This window comes from Scyliorhinus torazame, chromosome 5 (genome assembly GCF_047496885.1).
Source record: "Scyliorhinus torazame isolate Kashiwa2021f chromosome 5, sScyTor2.1, whole genome shotgun sequence".
In the NCBI taxonomy this organism is placed as follows: Eukaryota; Metazoa; Chordata; class Chondrichthyes; order Carcharhiniformes; family Scyliorhinidae; genus Scyliorhinus; species Scyliorhinus torazame.
Window position 1 is genome coordinate 134,767,799 of NC_092711.1, and position 25,190 is coordinate 134,792,988.

General features: G+C 46.7%; 1 protein-coding gene across 1 annotated transcript in view; it reads left to right on the plus strand.

Moving 5' to 3' along the window:
- LOC140419822 (ubiquitin carboxyl-terminal hydrolase CYLD-like) overlaps positions 1-25,190 on the plus strand; it is a 234,610-nt gene that overhangs the window by 131,213 nt on the left and 78,207 nt on the right. Inside the window, exons 8-12 of the mRNA XM_072503845.1 lie at positions 1,137-1,278; positions 2,992-3,114; positions 3,896-3,987; positions 4,875-4,938; positions 7,371-7,503. Coding sequence (XP_072359946.1) covers positions 1,137-1,278; positions 2,992-3,114; positions 3,896-3,987; positions 4,875-4,938; positions 7,371-7,503 — 554 coding nt within the window. The remainder of the gene's footprint in view (positions 1-1,136; positions 1,279-2,991; positions 3,115-3,895; positions 3,988-4,874; positions 4,939-7,370; positions 7,504-25,190) is intronic.

The window sequence follows — 25,190 nt, forward strand, 5'->3', positions numbered from 1 at the left end:
GTCTGTCTTAGTTTTGTTTGTCCCAAATGTTTTGATTGTTCCCACGGATCGCTCATTAGTATGTAGATGGTTGCTACATTATTATGCAGATGGCTGCTTGTATCGATGCTGTCTGGGCTTTTGCAGAGTTAAATACACAGCAAACCTGCACCTGCTGGTTTCTGCCTGTGTTGGCTGAATTTCCCTTCAGCCTTTGCCGTTCGCCATTTTAAATCAGGACTTGGCCAACTCAGGTGGCTACAATAAGAACTAGGAGCAGGAGGAGGCCATCTGGCCCCTCGAGCCTGCTCCACCATTCAATGAGATCATGGCTGATCTTTTGTGGACTCAGCTCCACTTTCCGGCCCGAACACCATAACCCTTAATCCCTTTACTCTCCAAAAAACTATCTATCTTTATCTTAAAAACATTTAATGAAGGAGCCTCTACTGCTTCACTGGGCAAGGAATTCCATAGATTCACAACCCTTTGGGTGAAGAAGTTCCTCCTAAACTCAGTCCTTAATCTACTTCCCCTTATTTTGAGGCTATACCCCCTAGTTCTGCTTTCACTCGCCAGTGGAAACAACCTGCCCGCATCTATCCTATCTATTCCCTTCATAATTTTATATGTTTCTATGAGATCCCCCCTCATCCTTCTAAATTCCAATGAGTACAGTCCCAGTCTACTCAACCTCTCCTCGTAATCCAACTCCTTCAGCTCTGGGATTAACCGAGTGAATCTCCTCTGCACACCCTCCAGCGCCAGTACGTCCTTTCTCAAGTAAGGAGACCAAAATTGAACACAATCCTCCAGGTGTGGCCTCACTAACACCTTATACAATTGCAGCATAACCTCCTTAGTCTTAAACTCCATCCCTCTAGCAATGAAGGACAAAATTCCATTTGCCTTCTTAATCACCTGCTGCACCTGTAAACCAACTTTTTACGACTCATGCACTAGCACGCCCAGGTCTCTCTGCACAGAAGCATGTTTTAATATTTTATCATTTAAATAATAATCCCTTTTGCTGTTATTAAATATTGAGGGGGGGGAGCAGGAGGTGCAGTGGGTATAGAACAATTCAGGATGGGAATCGACTCAAAGCTCTAGGCAACAAAAGCATAGTTCTGACGGCAACTGCGGTTCACTTTCAGATTTCAAAAACTGCAACAGCCCGAGAGTTAGGGAGAACACACCACCAGACAAGGGACGGGCAGCGACGGCCGTCATCCAAGGCTGGAGGAAAGGGATTCAGGGTCATTGCAACTCCTGTTACCTGGACGCCACTCTCTTCTGGTAAGCGAGTTCAGAGAACTGAGAGCAGCGAGAAGATTAGACATGGAGTGAAGCTCCCTCTACACTTTCCCCATCAAACACTCCCAGGACAGGTACAGCACGGGGTTAGATACAGAGTAAAGCTCCCTCCACCCTGTCCCCATCAACCACTCCCAGGACAGGTGCAGCACGGGGTTAGATACAGAGTAAAGCTCCCTCTACACTGTCCCCATCAAACACTCCCAGGACAGGTACAGCACGGGGTTAGATACAGAGTAAAGCTCCCTCTACACTGTCCCCATCAAACACTCCCAGGACAGGTACACACGGGGTTAGATACAGAGTAAAGCTCCCCCTACACTGTCCCTATCAAACACTCCCAGGACAGCTACAGCACGGGGTTAGATACAGAGTAAAGCTCCCTCTACACTGTCCCCATCAAACACTCCCAGGACAGATACAGCACGGGATTAGATACAGAGTAAAGCTCCCTCTACACTGTCCCCATCAAACACTCGCAGGACAGCTACAGCACGGGGTTAGATACAGAGTAAAGCTCCCTCTACACTGTCCCCATCAAACACTCCCAGGACAGGTACAGCACGGGGTTAGATACAGAGTAAAGCTCCCTCTACACTGTCCCCATCAAACACTCCCAGGACAGCTACAGCACGGGGTTAGATACAGAGTAAAGCTCCCTCTACACTGTCCCCATCAAACACTCCCAGGACAGGTACAGCACGGGGTTAGATACAGAGTAAAGCTCCCTCTACACTGTCCCCATCAAACACTCCCAGGACAGGTACAGCACGGGATTAGATACAGAGTAAAGCTCCCTCTACACTGTCCCCATCAAACACTCCCAGGACAGGTACAGCACAGGGTTAGATACAGAGTAAAGCTCCCTCTACACTGTCCCCATCAAACACTCCCAGGACAGGTACAGCACGGGGTTAGATACAGAGTAAAGCTCCCTCTACACTGTCCCCATCAAACACTCCCTGGACAGGTACAGCACGGGGTTAGATACAGGGTAAAGCTCCCTCTACACTGTCCCCATCAATCACTCCCAGGACAGGTACAGCATGGGGTTAGATACAGAGTAAAGCTCCCTCTACACTGTCCCCATCAAACACTCCCAGGACAGGTACAGCACGGGGTTAGATACAGAGTAAAGCTCCCTCTACACTGTCCCCATCAAACACTCCCAGGACAGGTACAGCACGGGGTTAGATACAGAGTAAAGCTCCCTCTACACTGTCCCCATCAAACACTCCCAGGACAGGTACAGCACGGGTTAGATACAGAGTAAAGCTCCCTCTACACTGTCCCCATCAAACACTCCCAGGACAGGTACAGCACGGGGTTAGATACAGAGTAAAGCTCCCTCTACACTGTCCCCATCAAACACTCCCAGGTCAGGTACAGCACAGGGTTAGATACAGAGTAAAGCTCCCTCTACACTGTCCCCATCAAACACTCCCAGGACAGGTACAGCACGGGGTTAGATACAGAGTAAAGTTCCCTCTACACTGTCCCCATCAAACACTCCCAGGACAGGTACAGCACGGGGTTAGATACAGAGTAAAGTTCCCTCTACACTGTCCCCATCAAACACTGCCAGGACAGGTACAGCACGGTGTTTGTAATTGTTCTAGTCGAATCGGTTTGGTCTGTAATTGTCCGAAGCGAGCGTGTTGTTGGCTCACCATTGTTTCCCTTCTCCCGGTACAGCATGTTTGCCTTCAATTCAGTGCTTGATACACTCCTGCTGCGGCCCAGAGCGACAGACGACAGTGAGCTGTACAGTGAAACACGAGACTTATTGCGGACAGAGATCGTTAATCCCCTACGGAGGTAGGTCTGCCTCTTTCTCTCTCTCTGTGTCTCTCTCTCACCCTGTTTCTCTGTCCCTCCCTCTCTTCCTCCCTCTCTCTGTTTCTTTCCCCCTCTTTGTCTTACTCTCTCTCTGTCTCTGTCTCTCTCACTGTCTGTTTTTCCCTGTGTCGATCTCTTTTCCTCCCTCTCTCTGCATGTCTCTCTCTCTCTACCTCTGTGACTCTCTCTCTCACTCCTTCCCCAACTCTGTCTCTCTCTATCTATCTGTCTCTCTCTCTCTCTCGTACTGTGTGTGGTAAACCACTGTGTTCCTATATTAAGGGTTGTACGGTAGAACCTGCACTACAGGTTGACCTGGGCCCCTGCATGCTAGCTCCGCCCAGGAGCCGGGTTATAAATATGCGTGGCCTCCAGCTCGCAGCCATTCTGCCAGCTGCTGTAGGAGGCCACACTTCAGAGACTAATAAAGCCTCAGTTTGAATTCAACATCGTCTCCAGCCAAATTGATCGTGCCTCACCGTGACCTCGAATCTCCGGATCAGGAATTCCGACTCAGGATCTTTGGATCCCAAGGCGAGAGCCTGAGACACTGAGGCTGGGGCAACGCCAGTGAGTGGGGGGGCCTCGACGTCCGGAGTGGGGTGGCTGTCATAGTGCCCGGTCCGGGGGGGGTTGAGTGGTGAGGGCGGGTGGGAGGCAGGGGTGGGAGGGGCGGGGTGTGGGGGGGGGCTATTTGCTGAATGCAACCCAATGGGCAATAGGGATTTCTGGGTGAAATTCCCGTTATTTCCCTTTGCAGGGACGGTTACGTCAGCGCGACCAAGGTGATGGCGCTGCGGAAGATTCTGGAAGGAGCCGGGAGTTCCACAGGGTTCACCAGCGAGGAGAAAGGTAGGCCGCGCGGAAGCAGCCAGAGGCCACTTGGCTCACGTGGTGGTCTCTGGTCTCCTCATGTCTGGGGCTGATCAGTGGCAAATGGAATTCACTCTGGAAATGTGTGCAGCGATGCACTTGGGCAGGACAGACAAGGCAAGGGGACACATGATTAACAGCAAGTCTCTGGGAAGCACCGAGGATCAGGGGGACCTTGGTCTGGATGTACACCGGTCCCTTAAGGTAGCAGAGCAGGTCGATACAGTGGCCAAGAAGGCATAGGGGGGTCGATTCTCCATTCCTGAGACTAAGTGTTGACGCCAGGGTAGACGTTCCCATGGCCCTATGTTCACGGTGGGCAATCAGCGGCGTGCGCAGCTGCATGGCTGCCTTGCCGGCTGCGGCAATGGTGTTCCGTGGCCGTCCACCCTGACCCCATGGCCCCCCTCCTCCTGGCCATCCCCTCCACTACTCCCCCCCCCCCACCCCCCCCCCCCCCCACCCCGCCCCCCCCCCCCCCCCCCCCGGCCCTGGCAGAGGTGACAATCAGATCAGGCCTGATATTATTAAATGGCGGAACAGGCCTGAGGGGGCCCAGTGACCTCTACCCCTGCCCCTAATCTGTATGCTCGTATGACCCCCGCATTAGTATCAGAGGACTGTGCTAAATCCCCGGGAGTCGAATCTCACCAGAAATTCAGTTCGGGAAACCAAGAAAGATCTAGAGTTGTAAAGTTAGTTGTCATGTACGGACCGATTGTTGTAGAAACCCACCTGGTTCGCTAATGTCCCTTCAGGAAAGGGCTGGACTGGGGTCTTTGGGTCAGTCACCAACCTTTTGCCCTGGTTGACCTGCCAATTCTAGTTTTCAGTTGCTCCGGTTTTTCTTTTCCTTCTTCCCCCAGATCCGGAAGAATTCCTGAACCAGCTTTTCCAGCTGCTGAAGACAGAGCCCCTGCTGAAAATCAGGTGAGGGGCAAGAGCTTCCAGAAGGCTTGTCTGTTGTGGTTGGTGTTGATGTGGGCCTTGTTGGTGTTATGACACCCTGGGTTGGTGCGCGGTCAATTGCAGCCCCACAGGCACAACACAAATGAATGGACCAATAATTTGTGTTTTCCTGAGATCTTTAACCCTCGATTGCTCCAATGAGTTACAGACACTAGATTTATAAGTAAAATATTAACAAACCTTGTTCATAAAAAGAGGAAAAAGTGGATGTATATAAAGAAATGGTCTATCAATCTACTTAATCCCAAGACCCCGTCCCACCCTCTACCCAGACACACACAAGACAGACACAAGGTAAGGGTTGGAAGGGATAAAAAAAAGAATATTAAAGGGTAGGTTTGAGATGAGTCTTCACTGCTGTGGTTGCGGTCTCTGGGAAATAGATTTACCCAAAAGCTTTGGGTTGGCGTAATTCCGTCTTTCGACCATCAGATGCCGTTTTACCCAAGAGTTCCAAGCCGGTGCAATTCCTGTCGTCAGCCACCAGATGATGCTGCACACAGGATGTTCATATTGGTGCACTTCTGCTTTTCTACCACCAGATGGAGCTTTCGCCTCTTTGATAGATTAATACAGCTCTGACCCAGGAATTAGCGGTTTTTACTGGCCTGATTCCTGGACAAGACTCTGGCAGTTTGACCACGAATGCTCCCACCTTAAGCTTCGATTCCAATCTCTTCCCAGCCCTTCAGACACCCAAGTTAAAAGGTTCCAGGCCTCGTGAACGACTGCTTGTTTTCTTACTCCCGAAGCCTTCCACAAAAGTGAGTGCTGTCTGCCTCCTCCCTCGGGGAGCCTTGACAGAACTGGCGTGGTGGTTTTAAATATCGCATGGCTGAGGGAAAAAGAGCGGCAGAGAGAGAGAAGGGGAGAGTGACTCTTGAAGGTCCCTACTAGCTGACTTTCCTCACAGAACTGAACAAAAGATGGCACTCTCCAGAAGACCCACCTTCTTTCCAGAAAGGTTCTGATTGGCTTCACCAACCACAGGCATCGATAGGGGCTGGCTGTAAATCTTGTATACATGATTGGCTGCTTGCCAAGTCTATCAAATGACATCATAGGTTCCACCACCGAACCTAGAGGGGACGTCATGGCCTGGCCCAACAGGTCAGGCGTGTTACTGCTCTGCCTAAAATCTGTAGTTTAACAGAATTCCCAAATGGTGCAGTAAGGTTGTTGCAGCTAACCAGAAGACTGTAGATCAAAGCGGGCAGCAGGACAGGGATAAAAAGGGGGACACAGGGCAGGCAAAAGGTTTAACAACAATATCCTTCGTCGTCCAGTCCTTCCCCGGAGCGGGAAAACTACGACATCTTCTTCGCAGCTTTCAACACTTCATCGATGAAGACGAACATCTTGCCAAGGTCATCCCACACCCCCACTACTTGCCTTCAAACAACCGCGCAACCTCAAACAAACCATTGTTTGCAGCAAACTACCCAAACTTCAGAACAGCGACCACGACACCACACAACCCTGCCATGGCAATCTCTGCAAGACGTGCCAGATCATCGACATGGATACCGCCATTACACGTGAGAACACCACCCACCAGGTACGCGGTACATACTCGTGCGACTCAGCCAACGTTGTCTTCCTCATACGCTGCAGGAAAGGATGTCCCGAAGCGTGGTACATTGGTGAGACCATGCAGACGCTGCGACAACGGATGAACGGACATCGCGCAACAATCGGCAGGCAGGAATGTTCCCTTCCAGTCAGGGAACACCTCAGCAGTCAAGGGCATTCAGCCTCTGACCTCCGGGTCAGCGTTCTCCAAGGCGGCCTTCAGGACCCGCGACAACGCAGAATCGCCGAGCAGAAACTTATAGCCAAGTTCCGCACACATGAGTGCGGCCTCAGCCGGGACCTGGGATTCATGTCGCATTACATTCATCCCCCACCATCTGGCCTGCGAAATCCTACCAACTGTCCTGGCTTGGTACAATTCACACCTCTTTAACCTGGGGTTACCCCATCTCTGGATCTGTGAAGATTTAATCACCTGCTAATGCTCGCATTCCAAGCATTGTCTGGCATCTTTGAATCTGTCCATATATGTGTTTCTGGAGCATACCTCTTCATTCACCTGAGGAAGGAGCTGCGCTCCAAAAGCTAGTGACATCGAAACAAACCTGTTGGACTTTAACCTGGTGTTGTCAGACTTCTTATTGTGCTCACCCCAGTCCAACGCCAGCACCTCCACATCAACAATATCCTAACATAGGTGTTGGTGATGTGTTTGGTGGTGCTGGGTGTTATTGGTGTTGGGAGTTCTTGGTGTTGGGGTGCCCTTGGTGTGAATGTTGTTGGTTTTGTTGGTGTCGGAGTTTGTTGTCTTTGTTGATGTGGTTGCCGTGGGTTTCACTGGCAGTCTTGTTGTCTTCCAGAGCAGGGCGACAGGAGCCACAGGACTGCACTTCCCACCAGATCTTTTTCCAGGAAAAAGGTTCCATCCGGGTTCCCACCGTGCAGAAGCTGCTGGAACTTTCCTTCCAGCACAGCGACCTGAAGCTCACCGAGGTAACAGTTTGTCTGCACTCCCAAAGTGTCGCCCCCCCCCCCCCCCCCCTCACATCCATATTGCCGCCTGCTCCATGTGGGATACAGAGCCCCACACAGAGCAAACAACTCCTTGGTTTTTACCTTCCCCCACACAGTTGGTGCTGGGGTACCTGGTCGCAACCAATGCGGGTAGGGTGGTTTTGGCGGAGTAGGAGGTATGTTGAGGTGGAGTGGTTGGGGGAATGTGGCAGCAATGGTCTACTCCCACAAGGTGGCAGCAGTTACCCAGTGGGAAAGGAAAGATGTGAAGGCCTCACAGAGAGAGATAAGAGTGTGGAAAAGATTCCCGCGATTGGTCCCAGGGACGAGGATCTTGATCGATTGGGAGCGGTCGGGACTGTTTACCTTGGAGAAGAGGAGGTGGAGAGCAGATTGAGAATGGCACCTGGTAAATTGCTCCCTCAGAGAGCTGCTACGGACATGGCAGGCCTGTCAGGGTATTGGACCAGACCCCAACATTTATTAGGATAGGGGACCAGACCCCAACATTTATTAGGATAGCGGACCAGACCCCAACATTTATTAGGATAGCGACCAGACCCCAACATTTATTAGGATAGCGGACAAGACCCCAACATTTATTAGGATAGCGACCAGACCCCAACATTTATTAGGATAGCGACCAGACCCCAACATTTATTAGGATAGCGGACCAGACCCCAACATTTATTAGGATAGCGACCAGACCCCAACATTTATTAGGGTAGCGACCAGACCCCAACATTTATTAGGATAGCGGACCAGACCCCAACATTTATTAGGATAGCGACCAGACCCCAACATTTATTAGGATAGAGGACCAGACCCCAACATTTATTAGGATAGCGGACCAGACCCCAACATTTATTAGGATAGCGACCAGACCCCAACATTTATTAGGATAGAGGACCAGACCCCAACATTTATTAGGATAGGGGACCAGACCCCAACATTTATTAGGATAGAGGACCAGACCCCAACATTTATTAGGATAGGGGACCAGACCCCAACATTTATTAGGATAGCGACCAGACCCCAACATTTATTAGGATAGGGGACCAGACACCAACATTTATTAGGATAGAGGACCAGACCCCAACATTTATTAGGATAGCGACCAGACCCCAACATTTATTAGGATAGAGGACCAGACCCCAACATTTATTAGGATAGCGACCAGACCCCAACATTTATTAGGATAGAGGACCAGACCCCAACATTTATTAGGATAGCGACCAGACCCCAACATTTATTAGGATACTGGACCAGACCCCAACATTTATTAGGATAGCGACCAGACCCCAACATTTATTAGGATAGAGGACCAGACCCCAACATTTATTAGGATAGCGGACCAGACCCCAACATTTATTAGGATAGCGACCAGACCCCAACATTTATTAGGATAGAGGACCAGACCCCAACATTTATTAGGATAGGGGACCAGACCCCAACATTTATTAGGATAGAGGACCAGACCCCAACATTTATTAGGATAGGGGACCAGACCCCAACATTTATTAGGATAGCGACCAGACCCCAACATTTATTAGGATAGGGGACCAGACACCAACATTTATTAGGATAGAGGACCAGACCCCAACATTTATTAGGATAGCGACCAGACCCCAACATTTATTAGGATAGAGGACCAGACCCCAACATTTATTAGGATAGCGACCAGACCCCAACATTTATTAGGATAGAGGACCAGACCCCAACATTTATTAGGATAGCGACCAGACCCCAACATTTATTAGGATACTGGACCAGACCCCAACATTTATTAGGATAGCGGACCAGACCCTAACATTTATTAGGATAGAGGACCAGACCCTAACATTTATTAGGATAGAGGACCAGACCCCAACATTTATTAGGATAGCGACCAGACCCCAACATTTATTAGGATAGAGGACCAGACCCCAACATTTATTAGGATAGGGGACCAGACCCCAAAATTTATTAGGATAGAGGACCAGACCCCAACATTTATTAGGATAGCGACCAGACCCCAACATTTATTAGGATAGAGGACCAGACCCCAACATTTATTAGGATAGGGGACCAGACCCCAACATTTATTAGGATAGCGACCAGACCCCAACATTTATTAGGATAGGGGACCAGACCCCAACATTTATTAGGATAGAGGACCAGACCCCAATATTTATTAGGATAGAGGACCAGTCCCCAACATTTATTAGGATAGCGGACCAGACCCCAACATTTATTAGGATAGGGGACCAGACCCCAACATTTATTAGGATAGCGACCAGACCCCAACATTTATTAGGGTAGAGGACCAGACCCCAACATTTATTAGGATAGCGACCAGACCCCAATATTTATTAGGGTAGCGGACCAGAGCCCAACATTTATTAGCATAGCGACCAGACCCCAATATTTATTAGGCTAGCGACCAGACCCCAACATTTATTAGGATAGCGACCAGACCCCAATATTTATTAGGATAGCGACCAGACCCCAATATTTATTAGGATAGAGGACCAGACTCCAACATTTATTAGGATAGAGGACCAGACCCCAACATTTATTAGGACAGCGACCAGACCCCAACATTTATTAGGATAGGGGACCAGACCCCAACATTTATTAGGATAGGGGACCAGACCCCAATATTTATTAGGATAGCGACCAGACTCCAATATTTATTAGGATAGCGACCAGACCCCAACATTTATTAGGATAGGGGACCAGACCCCAACATTTATTAGGATAGGGGACCAGACCCCAACATTTATTAGGATAGCGACCAGACCCCAACTTTTATTAGGATAGAGGACCAGACCCCAACATTTATTAGGATAGGGGACCAGACCCCAACATTTATTAGGATAGCGGACCAGAACCCAACATTTATTAGGATAGAGGACCAGACCCCAACATTTATTAGGATAGAGGACCAGACCCCAACATTTATTAGGATAGCGACCAGACCCCAACATTTATTAGGATAGCGGACCAGAGCCCAACATTTATTAGGATAGAGGACCAGACCCCAACAATTATTAGGATAGGGGACCAGACCCCAACATTTATTAGGATACTGGACCAGACCCCAACATTTATTAGGTTAGCGACCAGCCCCCAACATTTATTAGGATACTGGACCAGACCCCAACATTTATTAGGATAGCGACGAGACCCCAACATTTATTAGGATAGCGGACTAGACCCCAACATTTATTAGGATAGCGACCAGACCCAACATTTCTTAGGATAGGGGACCAGACCCCAACATTTATTAGGATAGCGGATCAGACCCCAACATTTATTAGGATAGGGGACCAGACCCCAACATTTATTTGGATAGGGGACCAGACCCCAACATTTATTACGATAGCGGACCAGACCCAACATTTATTAGCATAGGGGACCAGACCCAACATTTCTTAGGATAGGGGACCAGACCCCAACATTTATTAGGATAGCGGACCAGACCCCAACATTTATTCGGATAGTGGACCAGACCCCAACATTTATTAGGATAGCGGACCAGACCCCAACATTTATTAGGATAGCGGACCAGACCCCAACATTTATTCGGATAGGGGACCAGACCCCAACATTTATTAGGAAAGCAGACCAGACCCCAACATTTATTAGGATAGCGACCAGACCCCAACATTTATTAGGATAGTGACCAGACTCCAATATTTATTAGGATAGCAGACCAGACCCCAACATTTATTAGGATCGCGGACCAGACCTCAATATTTATTAGGATAGTGACCAGACTCCAATATTTATTAGGATAGCGACCAGACCGCAACATTTATTAGGATAGTGACCAGACTCCAATATTTATTAGGATAGCGACCATGCCCCAACATTTATTAGGATACTGGACCAGACCCCAACATTTATTAGGATAGCGACCAGACCCCAACATTTATTAGGATAGCGGACCAGAGCCCAACATTTATTAGGTTACTGGTCAAGACCCCAACATTTATTAGGATACTGGACCAGACCCCAACATTTATTAGGATAGCGGACCAGACCCCAACATTTATTAGGTTACTGGACCAGACCCCAACATTTATTAGGATAGCGGACCAGACCCCAACATTTATTAGGATAGAGGACCAGACTCCAACATTTATTAGGATAGAGGACCAGACCCCAACATTTATTAGGACAGCGACCAGATCCCAACATTTATTAGGATAGGGGACCAGACCCCAACATTTATTAGGATAGGGGACCAGACCCCAATATTTATTAGGATAGCGACCAGACTCCAATATTTATTAGGATAGCGACCAGACCCCAACATTTATTAGGATAGGGGACCAGACCCCAACATTTATTAGCATAGCGACCAGACCCCAACATTTATTAGGATAGCGACCAGACCCCAACATTTATTAGCATAGAGGACCAGACCCCAACATTTATTAGGATAGGGGACCAGACCCCAACATTTATTAGGATAGCGGACCAGAGCCCAACATTTATTAGGATAGAGGACCAGACCCCAACATTTATTAGGATAGAGGACCAGACCCCAACATTTATTAGGATAGCGGACTAGAGCCCAACATTTATTAGGAGAGAGGACAAGACCCCAACATTTATTAGGATAGGGGACCAGACCCCAACATTTATTAGGATACTGGACCAGACCCCAACATTTATTAGGTTAGCGACCAGACCCCAACATTTATTAGGATACTGGACCAGACCCCAACATTTATTAGGATAGCGACCAGACCCCAACATTTATTAGGGTAGCGGACCAGACCCCAACATTTATTAGGATAGCGACCAGACCCAACATTTCTTAGGATAGGGGACCAGACCCCAACATTTATTAGGATAGCGGATCAGACCCCAACATTTATTAGGATAGGGGACCAGACCCCAACATTTATTTGGATAGGGGACCAGACCCCAACATTTATTACGATAGTGGACCAGACCCAACATTTATTAGCATAGGGGACCAGACCCAACATTTCTTGGGATAGGGGACCAGACCCCAACATTTATTAGGATAGCGGACCAGACCCCAACATTTATTAGGATAGTGGACCAGACCCCAACATTTATTCGGATAGAGGACCAGACCCCAACATTTATTAGGAATGCAGACCAGACCCCAACATTTATTAGGATAGCGACCAGACCCCAACATTTATTAGGATAGGGGACCAGACCCCAACATTTATTAGGATAGGGGACCAGACCCCAACATTTATTAGGATAGCGACCAGACCCCAACATTTATTAGGATAGCGACCAGACCCCAACATTTATTAGGATAGAGGACCAGACCCCAACATTTATTAGGATAGGGGACCAGACCCCAACATTTATTAGGATAGCGGACCAGAGCCCAACATTTATTAGGATAGAGGACCAGACCCCAACATTTATTAGGATAGAGGACCAGACCCCAACATTTATTAGGATAGCGACCAGACCCCAACATTTATTAGGATAGCGGACCAGAGCCCAACATTTATTAGGATAGAGGACCAGACCCCAACAATTATTAGGATAGGGGACCAGACCCCAACATTTATTAGGATACTGGACCAGACCCCAACATTTATTAGGTTAGCGACCAGACCCCAACATTTATTAGGATACTGGAACAGACCCCAACATTTATTAGGATAGCGACGAGACCCCAACATTTATTAGGATAGCGGACCAGACCCCAACATTTATTAGGATAGCGACCAGACCCAACATTTCTTAGGATAGGGGACCAGACCCCAACATTTATTAGGATAGCGGATCAGACCCCAACATTTATTAGGATAGGGGACCAGACCCCAACATTTATTTGGATAGGGGACCAGACCCCAACATTTATTACGATAGCGGACCAGACCCAACATTTATTAGCATAGGGGACCAGACCCAACATTTCTTAGGATAGGGGACCAGACCCCAACATTTATTAGGATAGCGGACCAGACCCCAACATTTATTCGGATAGTGGACCAGACCCCAACATTTATTCGGATAGGGGACCAGACCCCAACATTTATTAGGAAAGCAGACCAGACCCCAACATTTATTAGGATAGCGACCAGACCCAACATTTATTAGGATAGTGACCAGACTCCAATATTTATTGGGATAGCAGACCAGACCCCAACATTTATTAGGATCGCGGACCAGACCTCAATATTTATTAGGATAGTGACCAGACTCCAATATTTATTAGGATAGCGACCAGACCGCAACATTTATTAGGATAGTGACCAGACTCCAATATTTATTAGGATAGCGACCAGACCCCAACATTTATTAGGATACTGGACCAGACCCCAACATTTATTAGGATAGCGACCAGACCCCAACATTTATTAGGATAGCGGACCAGAGCCCAACATTTATTAGGTTACTGGTCCAGACCCCAACATTTATTAGGATACTGGACCAGACCCCAACATTTATTAGGATAGCGGACCAGACCCCAACATTTATTAGGTTACTGGACCAGACCCCAACATTTATTAGGATAGCGGACCAGACCCCAACATTTATTAGGATAGAGGACCAGACTCCAACATTTATTAGGATAGAGGACCAGACCCCAACATTTATTAGGACAGCGACCAGACCCCAACATTTATTAGGATAGGGGACCAGACCCCAACATTTATTAGGATAGGGGACCAGACCCCAATATTTATTAGGATAGCGACCAGACTCCAATATTTATTAGGATAGCGACCAGACCCCAACATTTATTAGGATAGGGGACCAGACCCCAACATTTATTAGCATAGCGACCAGACCCCAACATTTATTAGGATAGCGACCAGACCCCAACATTTATTAGCATAGAGGACCAGACCCCAACATTTATTAGGATAGGGGACCAGACCCCAACATTTATTAGGATAGCGGACCAGAGCCCAACATTTATTAGGATAGAGGACCAGACCCCAACATTTATTAGGATAGCGACCAGACCCCAACATTTATTCGGATAGCGGACCAGAGCCCAACATTTATTAGGAGAGAGGACAAGACCCCAACAATTATTAGGATAGGGGACCAGACCCCAACATTTATTAGGATACTGGACCAGACCCCAACATTTATTAGGTTAGCGACCAGACCCCAACATTTATTAGGATACTGGACCAGACCCCAACATTTATTAGGATAGCGACCAGACCCCAACATTTATTAGGATAGCGGACCAGACTCCAACATTTATTAGGATAGCGACCAGACCCAACATTTCTTAGGATAGGGGACCAGACCCCAACATTTATTAGGATAGCGGATCAGACCCCAACATTTATTAGGATAGGGGACCAGACCCCAACATTTTTTTGGATAGGGGACCAGACCCCAACATTTATTACGATAGCGGACCAGACCCAACATTTATTAGCATAGGGGACGAGACCCAACATTTCTTAGGATAGGGGACCAGACCCCAACATTTATTCGGATAGCGGACCAGACCCCAACATTTATTAGGATAGTGGACCAGACCCCAACATTTATTCGGATAGGGAACCAGACCCCAACATTTATTAGGAAAGCAGACCAGACCCCAACATTTATTAGGATAGCGACCAGACCCCAACATTTATTAGGATAGTGACCAGACTCCAATATTTATTAGGATAGCAGACCAGACCCCAACATTTATTGGGGACCAGACCTCAATATTTATTAGGATAGTGACCAGACTCCAATATTTATTAGGATAGCGACCAGACCGTAACATTTATTAGGATAGTGACCAGACTCCAATATTTATTAGGATAGCGAACAGACCCCAACATTTATTAGGATACTGGACCAGACCCCAACATTTATTAGGATAGTGACCAGATCCCAACATTTATTAGGATAGCGGACCAGACCCCAACATTTATTAGGTTACTGGTCCAGACCCCAACATTTATTAGGATACTGGACCAGACCCCAACATTTATTAGGATAGCGGACCAGACCCCAACATTTATTAGGTTACTGGACCAGACCCCAACATTTATTAGGATAGCGGACCAGACCCCAACATTTATTAGGATAGACGACCAGTCCCCAACATTTATTAGGAGACTGGACCAGACCCCAACATTTATCCGGATAGCGGACCAGACCCCAACATTTATTAGGATAGCGGACCAGACCCCAACATTTATTAGGATAGAGGACCAGACCCCAACATTTATTAGGATAGCGGACCAGACCCCAACATTTATTAGGATAGAGGTCCAGTCACCAACATTTATTTGGACAGTGGACCAGTCCCCAACATTTATTAGGATAGCGGACCAGACCCAAACATTTATTAGGATAGCGGACCAGACCCCAAAATTTATTAGGATAGAGGACCAGTCCCCAACATTTATTTGGATAGAGGACCAGTCCCCAACATTTATTAGGATAGAGGACCAGACCCCAACATTTATTTGGATAGAGGACCAGTCCCCAACATTTATTTGGATAGAGGACCAGTCCCCAACTTTTATTAGGATAGGGGACCAGACCCCAACATTTATTCGGATAGAGGACCAGACCCCAACATTTATCAGGATAGCGGACCAGACCCCAACATTTAGTAGGATAGAGGACCTGACCCCAACATTTATTAGGATAGCGGACCAGACCCCAATATTTATTTGGAAAGCGGACCAGACCCCAACATAATTAGGATAGAGGACCAGACCCCAACATTCATCAGGATAGCAGACCAGACCCCAACATTTATTCGGATAGAGGACCTGACCCCAACATTTATTAGGATATCGGACCAGACCCCAACATTTATTAGGGTAGAGGACCAGACCCCAACATTAATTAGGATAGCGACCAGACCCCAACATTTATTAGGATAGGGGACCAGACTCCAACATTTATTAGGATAGAGGACCAGTCCCCAACATTTATTAGGATAGCGGACCAGACCCCAACATTTATTAGAATAGCGGACCAGTCCCCAACATTTATTAGGATAGAGGACCAGACCCCAACATTTATTAGGATAGCGGACCAGGCCCCAACATTTATTAGGATAGCGGACCAGACCCCACCATTTATTAGGATAGGGGACCAGACCCCAACATTTATTAGGATAGTGGACCAGACCCCAACATTTATTAGGATAGCGGACCAGACCCCAATATTTATTAGGATAGCGACCAGACCCCAACATTTATTAGGATAGCGACCAGACCCCAATATTTATTAGGATAGCGGACCAGACCCCAACATTTATTAGGATAGCGGACCAGACCCCAACATTTATTAGGATAGCGACCAGACCCCAACATTTATTAGGATACTGGACCAGACCCCAACATTTATTAGGATAGTGACCAGACGCCAATATTTATTAGGATAGCAGACCAGACCCCAACATTTATTAGGATACTGGACCAGACCCCAACATTTATTCGGATAGCGACCAGACCCCAACATTTATTTGGATAGCGGACCAGACCCCAACATTTATTTGGATAGGGGACCAGACCCCAACATTTATTACGATAGCGGACCAGACCCAACATTTATTAGCATAGGGGACCAGACCCAACATTTCTTAGGATAGGGGACCAGACCCCAACATTTATTAGGATAGCGGACCAGACCCCAACATTTATTAGGATAGCGACCAGACCCCAACATTTATTAGGATAGCGACCAGACCCAACATTTATTAGGATAGTGACCAGACTCCAATATTTATTGGGATAGCAGACCAGACCCCAACATTTATTAGGATCGCGGACCAGACCTCAATATTTATTAGGATAGTGACCAGACTCCAATATTTATTAGGATAGCGACCAGACCGCAACATTTATTAGGATAGTGACCAGACTCCAATATTTATTAGGATAGCGACCAGACCCCAACATTTATTAGGATACTGGACCAGACCCCAACATTTATTAGGATAGCGACCAGACCCCAACATTTATTAGGATAGCGGACCAGAGCCCAACATTTATTAGGTTACTGGTCCAGACCCCAACATTTATTAGGATACTGGACCAGACCCCAACATTTATTAGGATAGCGGACCAGACCCCAACATTTATTAGGTTACTGGACCAGACCCCAACATTTATTAGGATAGCGGACCAGACCCCAACATTTATTAGGATAGAGGACCAGACTCCAACATTTATTAGGATAGAGGACCAGACCCCAACATTTATTAGGACAGCGACCAGATCCCAACATTTATTAGGATAGGGGACCAGACCCCAACATTTATTAGGATAGGGGACCAGACCCCAATATTTATTAGGATAGCGACCAGACTCCAATATTTATTAGGATAGCGACCAGACCCCAACATTTATTAGGATAGGGGACCAGACCCCAACATTTATTAGCATAGCGACCAGACCCCAACATTTATTAGGATAGCGACCAGACCCCAACATTTATTAGCATAGAGGACCAGACCCCAACATTTATTAGGATAGGGGACCAGACCCCAACATTTATTAGGATAGCGGACCAGAGCCCAACATTTATTAGGATAGAGGACCAGACCCCAACATTTATTAGGATAGAGGACCAGACCCCAACATTTATTAGGATAGCGGACCAGAGCCCAACATTTATTAGGAGAGAGGACAAGACCCCAACATTTATTAGGATAGGGGACCAGACCCCAACATTTATTAGGATACTGGACCAGACCCCAACATTTATTAGGTTAGCGACCAGACCCCAACATTTATTAGGATACTGGACCAGACCCCAACATTTATTAGGATAGCGACCAGACCCCAACATTTATTAGGATAGCGGACCAGACCCCAACATTTATTAGGATAGCGACCAGACCCAACATTTCTTAGGATAGGGGACCAGACCCCAACATTTATTAGGATAGCGGATCAGACCCCAACATTTATTAGGATAGGGGACCAGACCCCAACATTTATTTGGATAGGGGACCAGACCCCAACATTTATTACGATAGTGGACCAGACCCAACATTTATTAGCATAGGGGACCAGACCCAACATTTCTTGGGATAGGGGACCAGACCCCAACATTTATTAGGATAGCGGACCAGACCCCAACATTTATTAGGATAGTGGACCAGACCCCAACATTTATTCGGATAGAGGACCAGACCCCAACATTTATTAGGAATGCAGACCAGACCCCAACATTTATTAGGATAGCGACCAGACCCCAACATTTATTAGGATAGGGGACCAGACCCCAACATTTATTAGGATAGGGGACCAGACCCCAACATTTATTAGGATAGCGACCAGACCCCAACATTTATTAGGATAGCGACCAGACCCCAACATTTATTAGGATAGAGGACCAGACCCCAACATTTATTAGGATAGGGGACCAGACCCCAACATTTATTAGGATAGCGGACCAGAGCCCAACATTTATTAGGATAGAGGACCAGACCCCAACATTTATTAGGATAGAGGACCAGACCCCAACATTTATTAGGATAGCGACCAGACCCCAACATTTATTAGGATAGCGGACCAGAGCCCAACATTTATTAGGATAGAGGACCAGACCCCAACAATTATTAGGATAGGGGACCAGACCCCAACATTTATTAGGATACTGGACCAGACCCCAACATTTATTAGGTTAGCGACCAGACCCCAACATTTATTAGGATACTGGACCAGACCCCAACATTTATTAGGATAGCGACGAGACCCCAACATTTATTAGGATAGCGGACCAGACCCCAACATTTATTAGGATAGCGACCAGACCCAACATTTCTTAGGATAGGGGACCAGACCCCAACATTTATTAGGATAGCGGATCAGACCCCAACATTTATTAGGATAGGGGACCAGACCCCAACATTTATTTGGATAGGGGACCAGACCCCAACATTTATTACGATAGCGGACCAGACCCAACATTTATTAGCATAGGGGACCAGACCCAACATTTCTTAGGATAGGGGACCAGACCCCAACATTTATTAGGATAGCGGACCAGACCCCAACATTTATTCGGATAGTGGACCAGACCCCAACATTTATTCGGATAGGGGACCAGACCCCAACATTTATTAGGAAAGCAGACCAGACCCCAACATTTATTAGGATAGCGACCAGACCCAACATTTATTAGGATAGTGACCAGACTCCAATATTTATTGGGATAGCAGACCAGACCCCAACATTTATTAGGATCGCGGACCAGACCTCAATATTTATTAGGATAGTGACCAGACTCCAATATTTATTAGGATAGCGACCAGACCGCAACATTTATTAGGATAGTGACCAGACTCCAATATTTATTAGGATAGCGACCAGACCCCAACATTTATTAGGATACTGGACCAGACCCCAACATTTATTAGGATAGCGACCAGACCCCAACATTTATTAGGATAGCGGACCAGAGCCCAACATTTATTAGGTTACTGGTCCAGACCCCAACATTTATTAGGATACTGGACCAGACCCCAACATTTATTAGGATAGCGGACCAGACCCCAACATTTATTAGGTTACTGGACCAGACCCCAACATTTATTAGGATAGCGGACCAGACCCCAACATTTATTAGGATAGAGGACCAGACTCCAACATTTATTAGGATAGAGGACCAGACCCCAACATTTATTAGGACAGCGACCAGACCCCAACATTTATTAGGATAGGGGACCAGACCCCAACATTTATTAGGATAGGGGACCAGACCCCAATATTTATTAGGATAGCGACCAGACTCCAATATTTATTAGGATAGCGACCAGACCCCAACATTTATTAGGATAGGGGACCAGACCCCAACATTTATTAGCATAGCGACCAGACCCCAACATTTATTAGGATAGCGACCAGACCCCAACATTTATTAGCATAGAGGACCAGACCCCAACATTTATTAGGATAGGGGACCAGACCCCAACATTTATTAGGATAGCGGACCAGAGCCCAACATTTATTAGGATAGAGGACCAGACCCCAACATTTATTAGGATAGCGACCAGACCCCAACATTTATTCGGATAGCGGACCAGAGCCCAACATTTATTAGGAGAGAGGACAAGACCCCAACAATTATTAGGATAGGGGACCAGACCCCAACATTTATTAGGATACTGGACCAGACCCCAACATTTATTAGGTTAGCGACCAGACCCCAACATTTATTAGGATACTGGACCAGACCCCAACATTTATTAGGATAGCGACCAGACCCCAACATTTATTAGGATAGCGGACCAGACTCCAACATTTATTAGGATAGCGACCAGACCCAACATTTCTTAGGATAGGGGACCAGACCCCAACATTTATTAGGATAGCGGATCAGACCCCAACATTTATTAGGATAGGGGACCAGACCCCAACATTTATTTGGATAGGGGACCAGACCCCAACATTTATTACGATAGCGGACCAGACCCAACATTTATTAGCATAGGGGACGAGACCCAACATTTCTTAGGATAGGGGACCAGACCCCAACATTTATTCGGATAGCGGACCAGACCCCAACATTTATTAGGATAGTGGACCAGACCCCAACATTTATTCGGATAGGGAACCAGACCCCAACATTTATTAGGAAAGCAGACCAGACCCCAACATTTATTAGGATAGCGACCAGACCCCAACATTTATTAGGATAGTGACCAGACTCCAATATTTATTAGGATAGCAGACCAGACCCCAACATTTATTGGGGACCAGACCTCAATATTTATTAGGATAGTGACCAGACTCCAATATTTATTAGGATAGCGACCAGACCGTAACATTTATTAGGATAGTGACCAGACTCCAATATTTATTAGGATAGCGAACAGACCCCAACATTTATTAGGATACTGGACCAGGCCCCAACATTTATTAGGATAGTGACCAGATCCCAACATTTATTAGGATAGCGGACCAGACCCCAACATTTATTAGGTTACTGGTCCAGACCCCAACATTTATTAGGATACTGGACCAGACCCCAACATTTATTAGGATAGCGGACCAGACCCCAACATTTATTAGGTTACTGGACCAGACCCCAACATTTATTAGGATAGCGGACCAGACCCCAACATTTATTAGGATAGACGACCAGTCCCCAACATTTATTAGGAGACTGGACCAGACCCCAACATTTATCCGGATAGCAGACCAGACCCCAACATTTATTAGGATAGCGGACCAGACCCCAACATTTATTAGGATAGAGGACCAGACCCCAACATTTATTAGGATAGCGGACCAGACCCCAACATTTATTAGGATAGAGGTCCAGTCACCAACATTTATTTGGACAGTGGACCAGTCCCCAACATTTATTAGGATAGCGGACCAGACCCAAACATTTATTAGGATAGCGGACCAGACCCCAAAATTTATTAGGATAGAGGACCAGTCCCCAACATTTATTTGGATAGAGGACCAGTCCCCAACATTTATTAGGATAGAGGACCAGACCCCAACATTTATTTGGATAGAGGACCAGTCCCCAACATTTATTTGGATAGAGGACCAGTCCCCAACTTTTATTAGGATAGGGGACCAGACCCCAACATTTATTCGGATAGAGGACCAGACCCCAACATTTATCAGGATAGCGGACCAGACCCCAACATTTAGTAGGATAGAGGACCTGACCCCAACATTTATTAGGATAGCGGACCAGACCCCAATATTTATTTGGAAAGCGGACCAGACCCCAACATAATTAGGATAGAGGACCAGACCCCAACATTCATCAGGATAGCAGACCAGACCCCAACATTTATTCGGATAGAGGACCTGACCCCAACATTTATTAGGATATCGGACCAGACCCCAACATTTATTAGGGTAGAGGACCAGACCCCAACATTAATTAGGATAGCGACCAGACCCCAACATTTATTAGGATAGGGGACCAGACTCCAACATTTATTAGGATAGAGGACCAGTCCCCAACATTTATTAGGATAGCGGACCAGACCCCAACATTTATTAGAATAGCGGACCAGTCCCCAACATTTATTAGGATAGAGGACCAGACCCCAACATTTATTAGGATAGCGGACCAGGCCCCAACATTTATTAGGATAGCGGACCAGACCCCACCATTTATTAGGATAGGGGACCAGACCCCAACATTTATTAGGATAGTGGACCAGACCCCAACATTTATTAGGATAGCGGACCAGACCCCAATATTTATTAGGATAGCGACCAGACCCCAACATTTATTAGGATAGCGACCAGACCCCAATATTTATTAGGATAGCGGACCAGACCCCAACATTTATTAGGATAGCGGACCAGACCCCAACATTTATTAGGATAGCGACCAGACCCCAACATTTATTAGGATACTGGACCAGACCCCAACATTTATTAGGATAGTGACCAGACGCCAATATTTATTAGGATAGCAGACCAGACCCCAACATTTATTAGGATACTGGACCAGACCCCAACATTTATTCGGATAGCGACCAGACCCCAACATTTATTTGGATAGCGGACCAGACCCCAACAATTATTTGGATAGGGGACCAGACCCCAACATTTATTACGATAGCGGACCAGACCCAACATTTATTAGCATAGGGGACCAGACCCAACATTTCTTAGGATAGGGGACCAGACCCCAACATTTATTAGGATAGCGGACCAGACCCCAACATTTATTAGGATAGTGGACCAGACCCCAACATTTATTAGGATAGGGGACCAGACCCCAACATTTATTAGGATAGCGGACCAGAGCCCAACATTTATTAGGATAGAGGACCAGACCCCAACATTTATTAGGATAGAGGACCAGACCCCAACATTTATTAGGATAGCGACCAGACCCCAACATTTATTAGGATAGCGGACCAGAGCCCAACATTTATTAGGATAGAGGACCAGACCCCAACAATTATTAGGATAGGGGACCAGACCCCAACATTTATTAGGATACTGGACCAGACCCCAACATTTATTAGGTTAGCGACCAGACCCCAACATTTATTAGGATACTGGACCAGACCCCAACATTTATTAGGATAGCGACGAGACCCCAACATTTATTAGGATAGCGGACCAGACCCCAACATTTATTAGGATAGCGACCAGACCCAACATTTCTTAGGATAGGGGACCAGACCCCAACATTTATTAGGATAGCGGATCAGACCCCAACATTTATTAGGATAGGGGACCTGACCCCAACATTTATTTGGATAGGGGACCAGACCCCAACATTTATTACGATAGCGGACCAGACCCAACATTTATTAGCATAGGGGACCAGACCCAACATTTCTTAGGATAGGGGACCAGACCCCAACATTTATTAGGATAGCGGACCAGACCCCAACATTTATTCGGATAGTGGACCAGACCCCAACATTTATTCGGATAGGGGACCAGACCCCAACATTTATTAGGAAAGCAGACCAGACCCCAACATTTATTAGGATAGCGACCAGACCCAACATTTATTAGGATAGTGACCAGACTCCAATATTTATTGGGATAGCAGACCAGACCCCAACATTTATTAGGATCGCGGACCAGACCTCAATATTTATTAGGATAGTGACCAGACTCCAATATTTATTAGGATAGCGACCAGACCGCAACATTTATTAGGATAGTGACCAGACTCCAATATTTATTAGGATAGCGACCAGACCCCAACATTTATTAGGATACTGGACCAGACCCCAACATTTATTAGGATAGCGACCAGACCCCAACATTTATTAGGATAGCGGACCAGAGCCCAACATTTATTAGGTTACTGGTCCAGACCCCAACATTTATTAGGATACTGGACCAGACCCCAACATTTATTAGGATAGCGGACCAGACCCCAACATTTATTAGGTTACTGGACCAGACCCCAACATTTATTAGGATAGCGGACCAGACCCCAACATTTATTAGGATAGAGGACCAGACTCCAACATTTATTAGGATAGAGGACCAGACCCCAACATTTATTAGGACAGCGACCAGACCCCAACATTTATTAGGATAGGGGACCAGACCCCAACATTTATTAGGATAGGGGACCAGACCCCAATATTTATTAGGATAGCGACCAGACTCCAATATTTATTAGGATAGCGACCAGACCCCAACATTTATTAGGATAGGGGACCAGACCCCAACATTTATTAGCATAGCGACCAGACCCCAACATTTATTAGGATAGCGACCAGACCCCAACATTTATTAGCATAGAGGACCAGACCCCAACATTTATTAGGATAGGGGACCAGACCCCAACATTTATTAGGATAGCGGACCAGAGCCCAACATTTATTAGGATAGAGGACCAGACCCCAACATTTATTAGGATAGCGACCAGACCCCAACATTTATTCGGATAGCGGACCAGAGCCCAACATTTATTAGGAGAGAGGACAAGACCCCAACAATTATTAGGATAGGGGACCAGACCCCAACATTTATTAGGATACTGGACCAGACCCCAACATTTATTAGGTTAGCGACCAGACCCCAACATTTATTAGGATACTGGACCAGACCCCAACATTTATTAGGATAGCGACCAGACCCCAACATTTATTAGGATAGCGGACCAGACTCCAACATTTATTAGGATAGCGACCAGACCCAACATTTCTTAGGATAGGGGACCAGACCCCAACATTTATTAGGATAGCGGATCAGACCCCAACATTTATTAGGATAGGGGACCAG